Consider the following 18,814-nt stretch of genomic DNA (forward strand, 5'->3'; position numbering starts at 1 on the left):
CTGCCCCTAGATCAGGTGGGGAGCTCAGTGGTGGTGGCATAGAGCCACCTATGCTAGTTTTAACTTCTATGCCAGCTGGAGATTCCTGACTAGGACAAATTAATGATCATTTTGTGCCTCTCCAGCTTATCAAAGGAAAAGTCCCTTGGCAGATGATCTGTCCTTAGAGTTTACTGTATAGGAGCTTCTTGAATTGCTCTGGGAAAAATCTCAGAAGGGTGCATGAATTTCGAGTACTGAGCAATGAGACCTCTGCCTCTGAATTTTTGAAACCAGTTTGAGTGACTGATCATATGACCAGGCTTGGAAACCACATGTTATGCCTGTAGTGTCTTTCATTCTGCCTTATAAAAAGAAGCCCATAGGAATGCTCTCCTCATCGGTTGCAGTGGCAATGAAGCAAACACTGGAAAAGACTCTGTAGCAGCGACTCAATTAATTTCCTGAGTACATCTCACTGTCCTCTTTCCCTGCCCTGTACTGTCCCTTGTCTCATAGGAGCAGAGCTGCAGACAATGTGCTGACTCCATTACCAGTTAGTCACGTTTACATCACTCTTCTTAAGCACACATTTGCTGTTGGGTAACACACACAGATCTGTATTTAGACCCCAAGCACAACAGTGAATGTAATGTAGCTATTTACCCCAAAATAGCCCTCTCAGCTAACAAAACCTTTTTTCTTCCCCCCAACCCTCTTCCAGGCTCTATCCTAGAAAATATTGGTGGTTCCTCTGCTACACTGCCTAATCCTAGAATAACGGAGCTGTCTGTAAATGAGATTACGATGCTGAATCAGCTCAATGAACGCCGTGACAGTACGACAAGCACCATCAGCTCGGCCTACACTGTCAGTCGCAGATCATCGGGGATTTCCCCTTACTTCTCTAGTCGCCGTTCCAGTGAAGCTTCGCAGTTTGGGAATCGTCCCAACAACACGAGCTCTGCCGACTCCTACGACCCGATTTCTACGGACGCGTCACGCAGATCGAGCGAAGCCAGCCAGTGTAGCGGCATACCAGGCCTTCTCAACCTCACGCCAGCTCAGCACTACAGGCTGAAAGCCAAGTATGCTGCTGCCACGGGGGGCCCTCCTCCCACACCTCTACCTAACTTGGAAAGAATGAGTCTGAAGAACAAGATCTCTCTTCTCGATGGGCCAGATCCTGCTTTGCCTTCATTTCGCCTCCCTCCTGGGCCAAGACGCTGTAGCGATGGCAGCACTTATGGGTATGCAGCAGCCCCGGCTTTTCCCCATGACGTGTCAGGTAACAACACAAGACGCGCGAGTGATCCTGTGAGGAGACCCGCCGCAGATCCACTGTCCCTCCCTAGAGTCCATCGCTTCAATAGCACCAACAGCATGAATCCCCTCCACCCACCACATCCTGCAGACAGAAGGAACTGCAGCCTTTCAAATTACACACGTTCTGATGGGAGCCTTCCCAGGCACGTCTATTCACCTCGACCTCTGAGCATTAGTGAAAATATTACCATGGAAGCAATGTCAGGTGAGATGGAGGGCCCCATTGGAGAAGATGACATTATGCTGCCAGATGATGTAGTGCAATATATCAAATCTCAGAACAATGGGACAGCTGTAGAAAACACTTCCATAGGGTACAGTAATGAAATGCTAAACTTCCAAGGCAATGGGAAACTGCAACATCAGAACTTGTCTAGCCAGCACAGGATGGCTGGAACTGATGCAAGCGTGAACCATTTGGGTCCAGGGGTGACAGAGTGCCACATGAGCTTTGGTGCTCCCTCGAACATGAGCAAAAACAACATGCCCGTCCAGTGGAATGAGGTTAGCTCAGGTACCGTTGATGTTACGTCTAACCAATCGAAGCAACAGTTTTCTCAAGGAAACTTAGCTGTTGTCCAGCAGAAGCAGAACTTTGGTCAGTATCAGAACTTTAACCAGCAGCAAATGCAGATGAGTCAAAGCGGCATGAATGTAACACAGCAGAATTTTATGCAAAGAAATGTGAGCATGGATGGACAAAGGCTCAACTGTATGCAGCTGAGGCAGCAGCAGATAAATCCAGGCCCTAATATGAACTCCGATTTGAGCCTGCACCAAGGGTATAACCAGGCTCATCAAATGCTGAGCCCAAATGCAATCAGTGGAGATCCAAACCAGCTTTCCCCTTCTTGTAGCAACATGGTAGTGAAGTCTGGATCCCACGTTCATCCTCAGCAAATGGACGTTGCAACAGATCCCTCTTTAATGGTCAACAGTAATAGACTGACTCAGGTCATGCATGAACAAAGTCAGCAGAACTATTCATCTCAGACAAATCCCATGAATTTCTCCATGACTCAGGAGGTGTTTTATCAGCCCCCTTCTTTAATGACCTCAAATCAGCCAAACTTTGAGCCCCAACAGAGCATAATGGGTTCAGCTGGCCAGACCTACACTCCTGGAATGGTACAGCCTCATCCTCCACCTGACCCTAGTCCAGTAAACAGGCATAGAGGGATACGCAACATGCAGCAACTCGGTTACATGAGAACTCCCCACCCTACTAACGCCATGAGCCCTGGCCAGGAAACAGCAAAGGCCGCTTCGAAAAGAACCAACAATATGGTGTCAATGCAGGCTCAGCAATGTGCAAACAGCACGAGGGAAAACAATTTGATGTACTATTATGGTCAAATCCACATGTATGAACAAAATGGAAACTTTGATAACCATGTGGACTGTAGAGTGGGACAGCAGCAGTGTGCCTTGAATATCAAGCCAGCTGCCATGCCGTCTCCCGGAGCTAACCAGGTGTCAAGCACAGTGGACTCACAGGGTCTGGAGCCTGCTCAGATAGATTTTGATGCCATCATGGATGATGGAGACCATTCAAGCCTGATGTCAGGAACCCTCAGCCCTAGCATTCTGCAAAATCTCTCCCAGAACTCCTCTCGCCTTACAACTCCACGGAACTCTCTGACACTGCCGTCCATACCAGCTGGAATAAGCAACATGGCGATAGGCGACATGAGCTCCATGCTAACCACCCTGGCAGAAGAGAGTAAATTTCTTAACATGATGTCCTAATGATAAAGCCCCACGGTTTATCCCAGGGACTTTACACAAAGCAGTTTTATGAATGTGCTTTTTAAAAATAATCAGTTTCTATAGAGTAGCATTTTTGACAAGTATTAAATACATTAAAGGGATTCAAAGTAAAAAATGTCTCTGTACAGACTTATGTAAACTATCTAAAAGCAGTTTAGCACCAAGAGTGCAACCTCTAGTATTATTTTTTTGCTTGGTTTTTCAGGGGTCTGAGCAACGCCACCGCCAAATGAGAATATTGCATAAGAATGGTTAAAAATGAAATCTTTTCCTCCATGTTTGCCACCTCCCTTTGTTTTCTTTTAGTTATGTCTGCAAAAAGACCATTTCTCAACGCATGTCAGAAACAAATGGAGGGGTGTCTTTTTGATCTGAATAAAAGCCATACTGCGTATTCTGCTCCAGTGAGATAAGCATTTAGTTACATCTCCCCAAAAGTCCACTTCCAGCAATATCATTATAAACTGTTCTTTGTACCTTGCGACTTTGTAGAAAAGCATCAGTTCCAAACAGCTTCTCAGAAAAGTGCCTTACTATGCTTTAGTGTTTAGTCAAGGCGTCTCTTCCATTAAAAGCAAATATAGTGTATATAAAATCAAAAGAAATGTACATTTATAAAGCATAGCAGTGTTTCGGAAAAACATCAGAAAGATACATTGATGGGACACATGAAAGATTAATGCCCCCTTTTGTCAGACATGTTTACAATACGGTTTATATCATGGGTAGAATGTAGCAGAGGCCTGAAAATACCATTCATCTGAAAGCATCTCTAATGGCAGGAAAGCCCCGATCCTGCAAAGGTTTATGCATTTGCTTAACTTTATGCCCTGTCAGTAGTGACTTCAGTAGAATAGTGACTTTCGTCTGGGGCCTTAAACAACTTGTGTAAATCAGGGGGTTATACGGGAATTAATTCAGGGAAGCCTATGGTCTGTGTTGTACAGGAAGTTGGACTAGATGATCACAGTGGTCCCTTCTAGTATTAAACTCTGTGAATCTATGAAAATTGCTAATGGGGCTTCACAGTAGCTCAGCTCTAATTTGTCCTCACTGGGGGGGAGGGGAGGCATATAATTACTTAGCTACCTTTGGACTTGTCTGCACAAACAATTAGGTCACGACAAGGTGAGGTGTGACTCTACCCCGCACTAGCCTGCCTCGGACTAACTATCCACGTGGACCTTGCTGATGCACATTAACAGTTCTTAGTGCACTTTGGTCTGGTCCTCTTTGAAACAGGACTAGATCCAAGCGCCCCGATGAACGGTTAATGCATATCAGTAGGGCCTTCCTCACAAGCCAGTGCAGGGTTGATTCATACCCCAACTTGCCACAAACTAAATGTTCATGTAGACGAGCCCTTAGTCAAATGTCTGGGATTTGTAGTGGGGTAGCAGAGCTGTGGGTGAAAGCCTCTCTGAAAATTACCCATAGGAGGAATCTAACCACAAGCAAATCCTCCACAAAATATAAGCTGGCTAACAGTTTTTGCAATTTTAGGGCCTGATCCTGAAGTCAGTGGAAAGACTCCTCAATGCATTATTTATTACTGTTGGTAGTCAAAAGGGTAAACAGACCTCAATGAAATTTACCACATCTCAAAAAGACAATTCTTTTCTTCCTAGTATTATAGTGTTAAGTATATCAAGAGGAAGGGTACACACGTGAAATTCCCTCCTGATTCCAAACATCCTGTGTGCTGAACTTTAAAAAACTAAACCAGATGTGCATGATGTCTCATCAGCAGGGCTCCGTGCTTTCCCGCTCAATTGATGTCCAACGCTTTACTGAATATGGCTCAGTTCCACCTGCAAACTGCAGCTCCCATTGGGTGCTTTTTAAAGGTGCTAACGTTGGCTTTCTACAATCATTGCTCTCCTTTTGCACTCACCAGTGCTGCACAAACTGCACTAATATTAGCATGACTTGTGGCTGTTGCACGAATGCAAGTCATTAGTCCTGCCCAAACGTTTGTGATGCCAAATACCCCAGAAGGTCACACGTAAATCGAATATATATTTACCATAGGACTAGAGTGCAAAAGCCTTCCTTGTGTTGGGCAGCACCCTACTCCACATATCGTCCTTTTAACTCCAGTGGGACTGCGTGGAGACCATACAGCAAGTGTGAAAAATCGGGACAATGGGTGGGGGGTAATAGGAGCTTATATAAGAAAAAGACCCCAAAATCGGGACTGTCCCTATAAAATCGGGACATCTGGACACCCTAGAGTAAGGGGTGCGTAAACATAGCAGAAGCTGGCCCACCCTAATTCTTAAATAAAAAGCTTGGGTAAACAAAGCATGATGGGCTTGATCCTGCCTTCCTCACGTATCCTAAAACCCTCCTGACGTCACTGGGACTCCTGGCTGTGCTAGGAAAGCAAGATCAGGCAGGGCAGCTGTTTGCACTTGTGCCTAACCTAGAAAGTTGAGTTCATGGTACAGACTCACCTGCAGTTACCTCACCCTTGCATTTGAGGAAAGAGGGCAGGGCCCAATTTAGGACTCTGAGCCATACTGGACACATGGAGTTACACTTTGGGCTTCCCAAGTGCTGCAACTGATCAGGCCCTTGCATCTCCATTGGCTGTTGAGCTGATTTATTCAGTGGATGCATATGACAATGCATGTTAGTGAGCCCCACTTCAGGCAACGCACGTAACAAGAAAAGATCAAACCCCAAAGCGAAACCATATCTCCAATTTGTCAAGATTCCTATCGTTTTTCAGAGGTGGTCTTCCTTCATTTACTAAAATAGTATTGTTATAACCATTCCAGCTCTGTATATAGTATGTATAGAAGACATCATTACTAAAAGCACTGTAGGTGAATTGTTCTGTCAAATTTATATCTTATGGACATTTTTAGCTGTTTTCTACATCATAAAAATGGAGGTAACGTGCTGAACCTGTATATAAGCCTTTTGTACATTAAAAAGTAATTTTTTTTCATAACTTATTTTGTTTCATGGTTACTGTATTGTGGTAGTACTCAGAGGTCCATGCAGGTTCAGGGCCTGCTTGTGCGAGGTGTTGTACAAAGATACCAAAAAGATGGTTCCTAACTTGAGGAGCTTACAATCCAAGTACAGGCTAAGAGACTACAGACGGATACAACAAATTGATGGAGTGTGCCAGGTAACAGAGACACATGTGGGCAGTGTGATAAGCAGCAGTCACAGCACACCAGCTGCCTAACCATTATTGAGAGCCAAGGTGGGTGAGAAAATATCTTTTATTGAACCACCTTCTGTTGGTGAGAGAGACAAGAAGAGCTCTGTGTAAGCTCGAAAGCTTGTCTCTCTCGCCTACAGAAGTTGCTCTAATAAAATATATTACCTCCTCCAACTTGTCTCTCTATTAGCCTGGGACCGACACGTTACAACAACACTGCATATAACAATTGGTGAGTTTTTTTGTAGGCATCATGGCAGAGGTGAGTTTTAAGGAGAACAAGGTCGTGGCTTTTGGGGATTTTACAGGAAGCTCCTTCCACACATAAGGGGGCAACATGGCAGAAAGCACCAAGGTGCTTCCTGGAAATTTGACGAATGGGCAGTTAAGGCTGGCATTGTTGGCAGAGCAGAGATGGGGGTTGATGGCTCAATAGTTGTTTTGTGTTTGGTGCAGTGAAGGGGAAGCCAGTCTGTTTGTAGTAGCTGGTGACATGCCAAGCAGTAGATCTACTGGTCGGGATCAAAATTAAGCCTGGTGTGCCTCCCATTGAAGTGAACGGAGAGATTCCCACTGACTTCAATGAGAGTTGGATCAACCACTTGAGAAATTGCCTTTTGCCTTGGCTCTGTCATTGGCCAACAAAATATTTGAATTGTGAATATGAGCTAATGTTTTGAAGGGGTTCCGGTGCAATGTATCACTCTTTATGAGAATTGTTTATAAACTGTCAGCTTAAGTTGCAATGAAGACTTTAAAATATATAACACTGGCAATAAGCCAGACAAATCAGATCTGCCATACATTTTGGCACAACTGAAACTTAAAGGAGACCCAAACAGAATCCTGCTCCTTCTCTCTTTGGAATCAATGGCAAAACTCCCATTCATCTCAACAGCAGCAGGGTCTGACCCTAAGCAAGCATGACTACTGCAATATCCTTTCGATCCAAAGCGGAGGTGGGAGGAAGAAACTACAAAGCAGTAAAGCCTCCCTCTCTGTGCAGTCCCTGTGCCAAGTCATTGTGTTATTCTCAGTATTAAGAGATGAAAATGGCCGTGGACTAGGGTCTGCTCCAAAGCCTAGAGAAGTCTTTACATTTACCCCTGGCCCTTAGTAAACATGATGGGGTGAAATGCAAACAAAAACCAACAGTGTCAAGCCTTTTGATGTTTTGTTGTAAACATTTTGCGGGATTTGAACCAATCACCTTAAGGCAAAAAGGTTGACTAGCCCATTATTATCCTGCTAGCCTCAAAATCCATCGGGTAGATATCACAATATTCTGTATGACTCAAGAATTACAAAAATCCCTAAGGAATGGCTTTTGTTATTTTTGGAGATAAATTGTTCAGACTTATTTTTCCTCCTTCTCAGAATTAGGGCATCATCCATTGTCCACTGAACTCAGAGTTTTTTCTATTGACTTCAGTGGCTTTTGAGTCAGGGTCTAAGTTCTTACTTATTTACATCTAGAAATGGAGTCAAGATTCTAATATGTGATCCCAATCCAGATGTAAAGTTGCCTTTAATTCAGGGGCGTTCAGATGCAGAGTTTGATGGGAACCCATCTCTGTTTATATTATAAATGCTACATTTCTCTCCACTGGGGCTAGCACTTCCCAGGGCTCCCTCTGATGAATTGTAACCACTTGCACTTTTTTTATTGCTTGCACATCCTGGAATGTACAGCACAGAGGGTGTTTGTGTTTCTCAAAAGGCTTCTTGTGCAGAACTGTAAACACAGAAATGGTGATAATCCTTTTGCAACAACGAAAGTCCATTAATTAACCATGGCCTTGGGCACAGCTGGAATCAGGAGCTTTAGAGTCAATATTGAAATAAATGTGAACGCTTCATTTCATATTTAAATATTCCTCTTTTTAATCAGTTTCCTTCCAAACAAAAATAAAGTATCTCTTTGGGCCAAATTCTAGCACCCTTAACTGAATGATACCTTACTTCATATTGAAATCAATGGAACCGTATGAGGAGTAAGGCCTTCACGATCCTTTAAAATGGAGCTAATATGTAATGTTTTCCTTGGGGGGGGGAGGAAAGAGACCATAAAAGCTACTGTTGCTGGATTTTGTTGCACTCCTACTGCGTACAGAGTCATTCCAATGGCCTCTTTATTGCAATGGTCTCAGTAGAGATGACATAGAAGCTCTTGTTCTTTATGAGCAGTTGGATCTACTTGGAAGAGCATATGTGTTGTAAATAAATGGTGTGTTTTATATTACTGGAAGGACAATTTATGACCAACCAAGGCCTCTTGCAGACAGCTATTTAACTTGTCAGTAAAATGACCTAACACTTAAGAAATTTAGAAGCTACAAAACATCCCTACATTACAACCAATGCATTTATTTCCCCTCCCTCGCCCCCCCCCGCATGATTTATGTTTCATGTAAAACTGTAAATGGATACTTTAAATACGTTCACTATAAAAAAAATAAACCCCCAAAGTAAAGCTTTTACACATGCTGAAGGTTTTGTGGCTACGGTAGCCCCCTGCAGTTGCACCAGTATCTGTGACCTACGGGCTAGATTTTCACCTGCGTATGCAGAGGCTTGGCTGACTGACTGACTCCTATTAATGATTAAGGGAGTTGCTGAGCTACATTACCGCATGATGCGCTAGAAATTTACCCTATTTATTGCTGGTTTATGGAAACACTTTGCTTATTACCCCAAGGGCTGATCGGTGGTTTGTTTCTTTCAGAGGACGCTATCTTGCACTCTGCAGGCTCAGTCTGGTCTTTACATTGTTGAACACCTTCCTGCACTACTACTAGTGTTATTATTTGTATTGTCATGATCGTGGATGAGAACCCCATTGTGCTAGGTGCTGTACAACGCAGAACAAAAAGACAGACCCTGCCCCAAAGAGTTTACAATCTACATAGCAGACTATATATCTTATATGCCTGCTATAGCCTTCATCAAGAAGGAGTCCAAAGCACTTTACAGGTATAGAAATCCTCTCGCCTATACTTGGAAACCAGAGTTTGGCCGCAACCATTTTTGGCAGCAACCATTTCCCCCGCCTCCATCCCATTCTGGGGGAATGAAGAATAACGTTCCGCAGTGAGACCACAGAAGGGACTGTAGGTAGGCAGAATTGAATTATTCGAGTCCGAATTCGGCCAGAGCATCAAGCTTAATGCTGCCTTTTGGTGACATCGGCAAATCAATGCAAACATTCCTGGTGAAGGCTTTGCTTCACGTGATTTGGTGCCTCCCCCAAAGAAAATAAAGAAATGAATCACTGCTTGTGAAATTTCCGGGGTTTTGAGAAATCCTCTCCCATGAAGCGGGCAAAACTGTGAAAAGTAACTTGTGAATTTTGAGAAACCTATGAGAGCAGGATAAACCAAAAGCCACCAGGGTCCACTTTGAAAACACTGTTTAGAAGGTAGCTTTGGAGCTGGTCTAAAGTCTACAAATTCTGATTTTAAAATGTTTTTGTGAATAAAAGTGCCAGTTTTGATTGGTTATGTTTCATGGGGTCACATGATTGGTTACTCAGATGACTATCCCCTATTCAGACAAATACCCATAAATCCCCAAAGTTGTGAGCGTTTTAATACAAAAGTCATACTGCCTCTTTGGAAGGTTTCTGTCATCAAATCAGGGAGCAGAAGCAATAACGTGTGACTTTGATGGCCAATCAGAGAGAAAAATAACAAATAATCAAAGTGAACAGTTCTTAAATTGTTTGGCAAGACTATTGGATGAATGAGTAAGAACAATAAATACAACATTGGATTGGCTCACAAATGATTTGGGGCAGGGACGGTGTCCCTAGCCTCTGTTTGCCAGAAGCTGGGTATGGGTGACAGGGGATGGATCACTGGAGGATTCATTCTGTTCTGTTCATTCCCTCTGGGGCACCTGGCATTGGCCACTGTTGGAATACAGGATACTGGGCTAGATGGACCTTTGGTCTGACCCAGTATGGCCATTCTTGTGTTCTTATGATTTGCTAACTGAAAACAGACTAACTTCATAGCTAATATTACTCTCTGTAGCAATAGTTTGACGATCCTCAGTAGCATTTCTACTCAGCTGCGTGAGGCTCAGATCAGTTATCTGATCTGCCCAGTTATGCAGCTAATTGGAATCAGGAACCAGGTGTCTTGATAGAGCCGTCATATGCCTAAAACACTCAATCAAAATGCCTCCAATGCAAATCATTTAATCTTTGTGTCACACCTCCATAATGATTTCTAACAAAAGAGAACTCCATGCCCATAAAGAATTTAACATCAGCACAGACATATGCAGGGAGAGCGGTAATTATCATCATGAGAGCTTAATGACTGGCAAGGGCCTTGGTGTTCCATTTGATCCAAAAGACTGCCCCGCTAAAAGCCAAGCACCTCACCCTGTTTCAGTCCTAAGGGTATGTTACGACAAAGGGTCAGCAATGATGCTGCAGTAGTGTGGTGGTTAGCTAGGTTGCCGGAAAAATTCTTTTGGCTATCCAGCTGTAGATACAGTGCGGGTTAGGTCAACCTAATAACATTGCATAACGTGCAAAATTTTTCATAGCCCTAAGCAATGTAGCTAAATCCATCTAATTCTTAGGGATAATCCAGGCTTAGTTTATTTGGGAGTGGGCCACCTAATAATGATGAAAACCACGTGCCAGAGATCCATGGATTTCCTTGAGGCCGGGGGTCACCCATCCAAACGTTGAGAAGGCCTCACCCTGCTTTACAGCTGGTCGAGAAACAATTTTTTTTGTCTGCATGGGGCGGGGGGGTGAGTTTTCAATGAAATCCTGAAAATTTTTGATGAAAAAGGAAATTTTGGAGTAAACACTTCCAATTAGTGGGGGGAAAGTTCCATCAATAAAATGTTTCAAAGGAAAAGTTTCAAAGGCCCTACGCTGCTTCCACATTGAGAGATCTGATGAAACCAGAGTCCAGGCTGCTGTGGAAAGGGAATTCCTTACAGCAGGGGTGGGCAAACTTTTTGGGCTGAGGGCCACATCTGGGTGGGGAAATTGTATTCAGGGCTGGGGCAGGGGGTTGTGGTGCGGGGTGTGGGAGGGGGTGCGGTGTGCAGGAAGGGGCTCAGGGCAAGGGATTGGGTCAGAGGAGAGGTGCGGGGTGTACAAGGGGGCTCAGGGCAGGGGATTGGGGTGTAGGAGGGGTGGGGAGTGCAGGAGGGGGCTCAGGGCAGGGAGTTGGGGTGCAGGAGGGGTGCGGGTGTAGGAGGGGGCTCAGGGCAGGTGGTTGGGGTGTAGGAGGAGTGCGGAGTGCAGGAGGGGGCTTAGGGCAAGGAGTTGGGGTGCAGGAGGGGTGCGGGGTGCAGGCAGGGGGCTTACAGCAGGGAGTTGGGGGGTGGGGTGCAGGAGAGGTTTGAGCTCCGGGGTGGCAGCGGCGCGCACCAGGGCCAGGGCAGGCTCCCTGCATGCCTGCCCTGGCCCCGGCCCCGGTGCCAGCCCCGCGCCGCTCCAGGAAGCGCTGCGGCCCCTGGAGGAGAGGGGGCGGAGGGCTCCTCTTGTGCTGCCCTTGCCACGCCTCCCGGTACCTACCCCGATGCTCCCATTGGCCACAGTTCCCTGTTCCCAGCCAATGGAAGCTGGGGGGGGGAGGTGCCTGGAGGCAAGGGCAACGAATGGAGCCCTCTGTCCGTCCCCACCCCCGCTCCTGCCTGCCCGCGGCGCCATGGGTGGCAAGCCTGCGGGCCGGATCCAAAGACCTGAGGGGCCGGGTCCAGCCCGCGAGCCGTAGTTTGCCCACCCCTGCCTTACAGCAATGGAGTCAAACTTCTGGCCAGCAGACCACGTTTGAAAGTGTGGACCTTATTAAAGTACCTAAATAGGAGCTAAAATTCCCTTGAAAATCTGGCCCTAAGCAAACAAAAACAAATCTGTCTAAAGACACCAGTGCTCTGATGCACTAACAAATATTAGTCTAAAGCGTTTCCACGTTAGATAGTGCCCAGGAAGAGCCTCAGGCTTAACAGTGACCTCCCAGGAGGCCTCAAAGAAGCAAAACTAGCTACCTGGAAATGAATTTACTGATAAAATGTATCAGTACGTTTTTGCATCAACAATGATGAAAGGTCTAGAAAACATGACCTATGAGGAAAGATTGAAAAACATTGGGGTTGTTTAGTCTGGAGAAGAGAAGACTGAGAGGAGCGTTTTCAGGTATATAAAAGGTCGTTACAAGGAGGAGGGTGAAACATTGTTCTTGTTAACCTCTGAGGATAGGACAAGAAGCAATGGGCTTAAATTGCAGCAAGGGAGGTTTAGGTTGGACATTAGGAAAAACTTCCTAACTGTCAAGGTAGCTAAGGACTGGAACAAATTTCCTAGGGAGGTTGTGGATGTTTTTAAGACCAAGTTAGACAAACACTTGTTAGGAATGGACTAGTTATTACATACTCCTGCCATGAGTGCAGGGGACTGGACTAGCTGAGTTCTCGAGGTCCCTGCCAGTCCTACACCTCTATGATTTGATTCCCTGTCGTTCGGCACTTGTCAAAGTGTTCACGTGAAAGAGTTGCTGCAGCTTTAGGTGAGAGATCGTGGGCTCCTAATGCAGGCCCTGGCTGCCCCGGCAGTGCGCACCCAAACCAGTGGAGAAGTGCCTGACTGGGGAGACGTCCAGCCCCACCGAGTGGCTGGGGGACACTACTTAAGCCAGAAAGAGGCATATGACGTTGTCTGAGCAACTAGATGAAGCTGTGGCTGGCTGCTACTATGAACCCTGCCTACTTGCCTGGTTCTTGCCTTGCAGCCTGCTCCTCCCCTCCTCACCCCAGGTCCCCGTCTGCTCCCAGTTCCTGCTTTTCTGCCTTGCTCCAGGGCCCTGCTTCTACACCTTACCCCTGTTGTGCCTCTGGCTCTCCCCACCAGCCCCCAGCTTGAATATTGACTCTGACTCTGCTCTGACCTTTGGCTTGACACCTGACTCTGTCCCCAGCTTTGTTTCTGGGCACCTGTCTCTAACCATTAGGTATGACTGCCCAGGCCCTGGTCCCTACACTTTATAACAACTTAACAAGGTTGCTACCAGCCTCTTCCCTGTGGGGAGGGAGGGGCGAGGTGGGCCTAAGCCCCCCCATCGCCATGAGGACCCATCCCTCTCCATGGCCCTCCCCCCTGGTCCTCCTCACCCCCTGAGCCCATCATAGGCTGGAAACTGGAGCCGGGCAGTGTACAGAACCGGCTGCTCACAGGTGGTAAGAGCTGCCCAGGTGGGGAGACCCTGCTCTGGGGCCAGCAAAGCCTTCATGGCACTCGGGGAGCAGAGACGGTGGCGGGGGCAGGGCCCAAGAGCCCAGGCTGAAGCGGGTCAGTCCAGGCCACTGTGGGGAGCCCAAGACTCTCCACCTGCCCTGGCAGCATGCCACGGCGGGCAGCGACACAGGCCAGGGGCTGCTCTTGGGCACTCCTGCCCTCCCGCCCGGGCTTACTTCTCCGCTGCTGCTGGAGCTGGGTGCCCGGCCAGCTGCCACCACTCTCTCCACCCTATGTTCAGAGCTGGGTGGCTGGAGAGCAGCAGCTGCTACGGGGTGGCTATGGGGTGGTGGAGTGGCTAAGGCAATTTTTGGGGTGGCTACTGGCGATAGCCCCCATAAGCCTCCCCCGTCACCCCTAAGCCACCTCTGCAACTTAATCAGAACAAGAAGTCAAGTTTCAAAAGGTCACATGATGCCTTCTGTTCTCCTGTCACATCTCCCCAGTCAGAGTCAGCTACCAATAGCTGAGTAGTGAAGAACATTTTCGTTCTACATGCTGTCACCCTGGTCAGCCACAAAAATAAGATCAAAAGTATGTGCAAAAGAGATTCCTGTCACCCTAAATGAAATCATGTGCTCCTAATTTTTTGTGTGCTTTGTTTTAGGGGTGGTGATTTGAAGGGTGTTACTGATTTTAGGGAAGGGCTAGTCTTGTGTCTTTAATTATTTTTAATTGGGCTGAGTTGTGTTGAGTTACAATTTATACTTCGTTTTTATATCTAGTGTGTTGTGTGCTGTGACTTAAGCCTAAGACAGCATAGTATAAATTTGACTCTATTGGTAGATGAAACAGAGCAGCTTTGACAAAAGGTAAACACATTAACATAAATCCAATGACGTCTCAAAGGAAAGGCGGGAAGCCAAATTGCTTGGATCATTTAATACTAAACTGGGCCAAGCACATGCAAAACATACAGCGCTTAGTGCATGCTGGTGAGACTGGACTAGATGAACTAAAAGGTCTATTCCCGCTCTAATTTCTGCGCTGAAGGTTAACGGCTCAGGTAACACTGGGTGTCAAAGCCTCCAGCAATGGGCTTTGCCCGAGCATAGGTTAGACTCACAGCATTTATGAAGCGAGATGGTTCTAACACGGGACTATTGTTTTACACGATAAAAGTGCCACAAAAAATTGATAGTTTTTTCCCCTGTTTGAAATGGCAAATTTTGAAAACTTTCAACCAGTTCTAGAGTGGGTCAAAAAATAAGAATTTCCATTTAAAAAAAAATCAAAATTTGAAAAATGTTGACTGACTTGAATTGTGAACTTTTGTCATTCATATGTGCGTCACTGCCCTCTGCTGGATGGAATCAGAACTGCTCAACTGTGTGCCACAGAAAGCTGGCTGTAAAAAGCTATATATGATTCTCCCTTAGTACAAGCGATAGGAACGTGGGCTTTTGGAGCAGCAGGAGCTGCGTTATAACTCCTGTTATCACGTAAATAGTCATAGCATGCAACCTGGTGACAAACTTGGCATCCTAGGGCTCCACACTGTAGTAGTTGAAGAGCTAGAAATAACTGCTGGAATAGAAAACGTAAAGCCAAGTGCCAGTGGGAAGGTTTCCAAGCGTGCCATGTGAGCTAGACAGCAATAATGAGCAAGGAGTGAGAAACTGTTCAGAAATCTATTTTATTTCAACATGCCAAGATGCTTACTCAAATGTACGTGAACTTTTCCATAACTTTTCCTCACAACCTAAGCAAATAGTTTACGCCGCAGTCCCAGTCTTACTGTCTCCAGTGAAATCCCTTTCCCTGCCCACTCACCTTCCCAGGCACATGGTCTCAAAGTAATTCCTCTTCCTCCTTCCAGTGCTGCCCCTCTAACACCCGACGAGCCCGCCCCTTGTTGCAGCTATCCTGGCATGTCCACGTCATGGGCTTAGCAGGCTTAGCTTCTTGGCTTCACATTTTGTGCAGCCTGTTTTTTCTGGAGCAGAAGGACACCCAAATGTCTCAGGCCTCCTGAAGGAGCCCAGGAATGCACACTGAACAGCCTAGCAGAGATGGCCAGACTTTGAGACTCCAGGATGACTTTTTGGAAATAGGCACAACCATGCTATTTTGTGCTGTAAGTAACCCTGTCAAATCGCTCAGGCTAAGCAGAGATAGGCTGGCTCATTACTTGGCTGAGTACACCTGGGCGTCTCGGGGCCGGGTTCAGGCGACTCAATATCCCTTGACCCTCTTCATAAGAGTAGGGTGTAAAGCCCAGAGTGCTGGCTAAATGCTAACATGGTACATTCTGCCTACCTAAAATTTCTCCTGTAGTTTCAACTGGAAAAGGCAGTCACTTCTGCTCCTGAAATGTCGTGCGGTGGTGGTGGTGTGCACGGTTAAAGAGGGGCCACCCTAGAAGTGGCTGCATTTCAGTTGTGGATGTTTGTGTATCGCTTTGAATGATGCAGGATGGGTTTTGGACTGGTTCATGCACTCTTTTCTGAACCTCTTTGTCCAGCACTTACAATGTAACCTCCCCTCACCCAATAGCAGAATCGTTAGGCTACCAGAAAAGCTTGACCGCTTTGCCTCAGTGAGCTTTTGCAGCTGTTGAGTGCTGATATTCTTAATTTCAGTAGTGAAAAATGACAGATTGAAAATGGATAGAACACACAGATCACTTGGTCTTCCACAGTTTAAGGGCTTGTCTATGCACGATAAATTCCATGTGTGGACACGTTTACTCAGGAATACGAGTGTCTTGGTTTTAAGGCTTTCCTAAAAAAAGAATGTCGTCAAATGTTCCTAGAGAACTGGGTGCTTCCTTTAGCCTGACTTTGCCTGGATAAAATAAGCGCAAACAGCCAGACTTCAGCTGCAAAATTATCCCAGCAGCTTGATGCCCTGGCTAAAAACTGCTAGCTGACTTCAAGAAGGTGATTGGAGCTAATCCTGCCAAGTTCTTTGGGGGATTTCTGAAGGAGATGTTGGAGCATAAAGACCTAATCATGATGCAAGGGGGAGTTAGCGTTGCACTTGATAAGGCCTAATCATGGTAAATAGTAAAACTGCACATTGCTGGCAGCTCTCCTATAAGAATAGAAAAGTAGCAGGAAGAACCAGCTTGCTGATCTAACGTTGTTAGTTGACAAATCACCTCCAGGTTAATCTAATGCCTTTGTGTTCTGATGCTTCAGGAGCGTCTCACCCATAGAATATAGGTTGGATTTTTTTTTAAAAGCCCACTACCTTGGCCTAACCCTGCTCCCAATGAAGTCGATAAAACTTCTCCGATTTCAATGGGAGTGGAGTTAGGGCAATGCAGAGTGCTTTAGAAAATCCTGCCGATAGGGTAGATATGGCTACTCACTGCTGGCCACTGAAGAAGAATGGAAGGCTATTGTAATCAAATGAAAACTAATGATCTGGTCCATTTTGAAGGTGCTCTGTGTGGTTTTAAGGCCTGTCAATGAAAGGTAGCAGCATCTGGTTACCTGTTTGCCCTGCTCAGTTCCCTAAATTGAACTACAGGGTCATAGAGCAGCCTACAGCCTCAATGAAGGAAAAGGTTTTTGAGCCAGCCCTTTCTTTCCTGCGAGTGGCCTGGTTCATGGGTCAGGATATCATATCCCGGTGCCTTCAGGTAACTGGCCTGATCCCAACCCTATTGCAGTCACTGAAAAGACACCTATTGACATCAATGGGCTTTGGCTCAGGAGCTAAATGCCTCAGATCAATAGATAAATTAAATGAAAAAGGCACCATTTTTCAGCCACGTGATCTGAGATACCACAGTTCTTCTCCTAGGGTCAGAATGAGCTAGTACTGTGCTGGCTGTGTGTACGTTGGAAATATTGGCAAATCAGTGTATGGAGTGGAAACCTTGGCACTGCATGAGCTGGAGCAGACGCTAGGCCAGGAAAGTACAAAGTAGATCTGTGCTTGCAGGGCCTGCTCCAGTGCTTTTGCCGCTCCAAGCGGTGGGGGGGGGGGGAAAAAAGCCACGATCGGCTTCATTCTTCGGCGACAATTCGGCGGCAGGTCCTTCCCTCCGAGAGGGACTGAGGGACCCGCTGCCGAAGAGCCGGACGTGCCGCCCCTTTCCGTTGGCCGCCCCAAGCATCTGCTTGCTGCGCTGGTGCCTGGAGCCGGCCCTGTGTGCTTGGGATCTCAGGAAAAAGAGAGAATGCCGCGCGTGGGTATAAAACCCACTTAAGTGGGACATCTCAAAGACTACGAGGAAGCTGAAGTACCAGTCATTCCTTATAGCACAATGGTAAATAAAGCAAAGTCTCCAACAGACTGGTAGTCTTCATAGGATCCTCAAGGTCACATATGGCTCAGGATCAGGATGTCTGGCAGCCCCCTTGATTGGGCCTTTCGTTTGCAATACATAGAATGAGACTGTGGCTCTAACATTGATGATTTAACCAAGAGAAGAATATCACATTTAACATTTTATTTGAATGAGACTCAATGCGGCCTCCAGCTGTAGAGGTTATTTATTAACCTCTTATTTACAAATTAAGCCCTGATTTGAAAATTAAGGCATTGTAATTTAATATTAACCCATATGTCAGAAAGTAATGAGACAAAGTACAGGGAAAATTGCATTCCATATTGCAAAAGACCCATTTTATTTATAATGATCAGGATTACAAGTCATGCCAACACTGATGGATCATACTTTAAAAATCTTGATAGCTCATTCATTTCTATAATTATATTTATTACAAATTAAATAAGTCTTGCACACCCTTGATATACAAAGAGACAAAATTAATTTGTGAATCAGTATTAATCTGCCATCAAAGGAAACGAACTCGCTTTTTGGCAGCGTATTGAATGTAATATACTGTACCAGGCACTCTGTGATGCTTGGGATAGGAAATCAAGGAGACTGCAAATCCACTCTGTCAAAAGGATAGGCCGTTTCTTAGCACGGGGGTTAAAAGCAAGTGTTTATTTTAAAATGTAAATACATTTTCTTGTTAATTTCCCCAGATTCAGTAATAATGCAGTTGCCATGACTACACCGTACCTCGATACAAGAATTACTGGGCTAGATCCTCAGCTGTAAACCAGTGGAGCGCCATTGAATTCATACTTGACTTCAATGGAGCTACACTGGCCCATCTCTCGGCAACCCAAACTACACAGAACCCAACAGACATGGCTTGCACACTTGACCAGCCAAGCAGCAAATTCTAATGGGAAGCTTATAAGCACCTTTCTAGAGATTGTTGTGTATAGATCCTTGGAGAGAAGCCAAAGAGGCAAAGCATTGTATATTACTGCCCTCCTTCCCTGAAAAAACTTATGGCTCGCCATAACCAAATCTTGCCTTATGC

At 45.8% G+C, this 18,814-nt stretch overlaps 1 protein-coding gene across 1 annotated transcript in view; it reads left to right on the forward strand.

Moving 5' to 3' along the window:
- Nucleotides 1–3,054, forward strand: part of GLI2 (GLI family zinc finger 2) — a 200,254-nt gene extending 197,200 nt beyond the window's left edge. The window contains exon 13 of the mRNA XM_065413137.1: nt 704–3,054. Within this exon, the coding sequence (XP_065269209.1) occupies nt 704–3,054 (2,351 nt within the window). The remainder of the gene's footprint in view (nt 1–703) is intronic.
- Nucleotides 3,055–18,814: the final 15,760 nt, after the last annotated feature.

Source organism: Emys orbicularis, chromosome 11, assembly GCF_028017835.1.
Source record: "Emys orbicularis isolate rEmyOrb1 chromosome 11, rEmyOrb1.hap1, whole genome shotgun sequence".
NCBI lineage: Eukaryota > Metazoa > Chordata > Testudines > Emydidae > Emys > Emys orbicularis.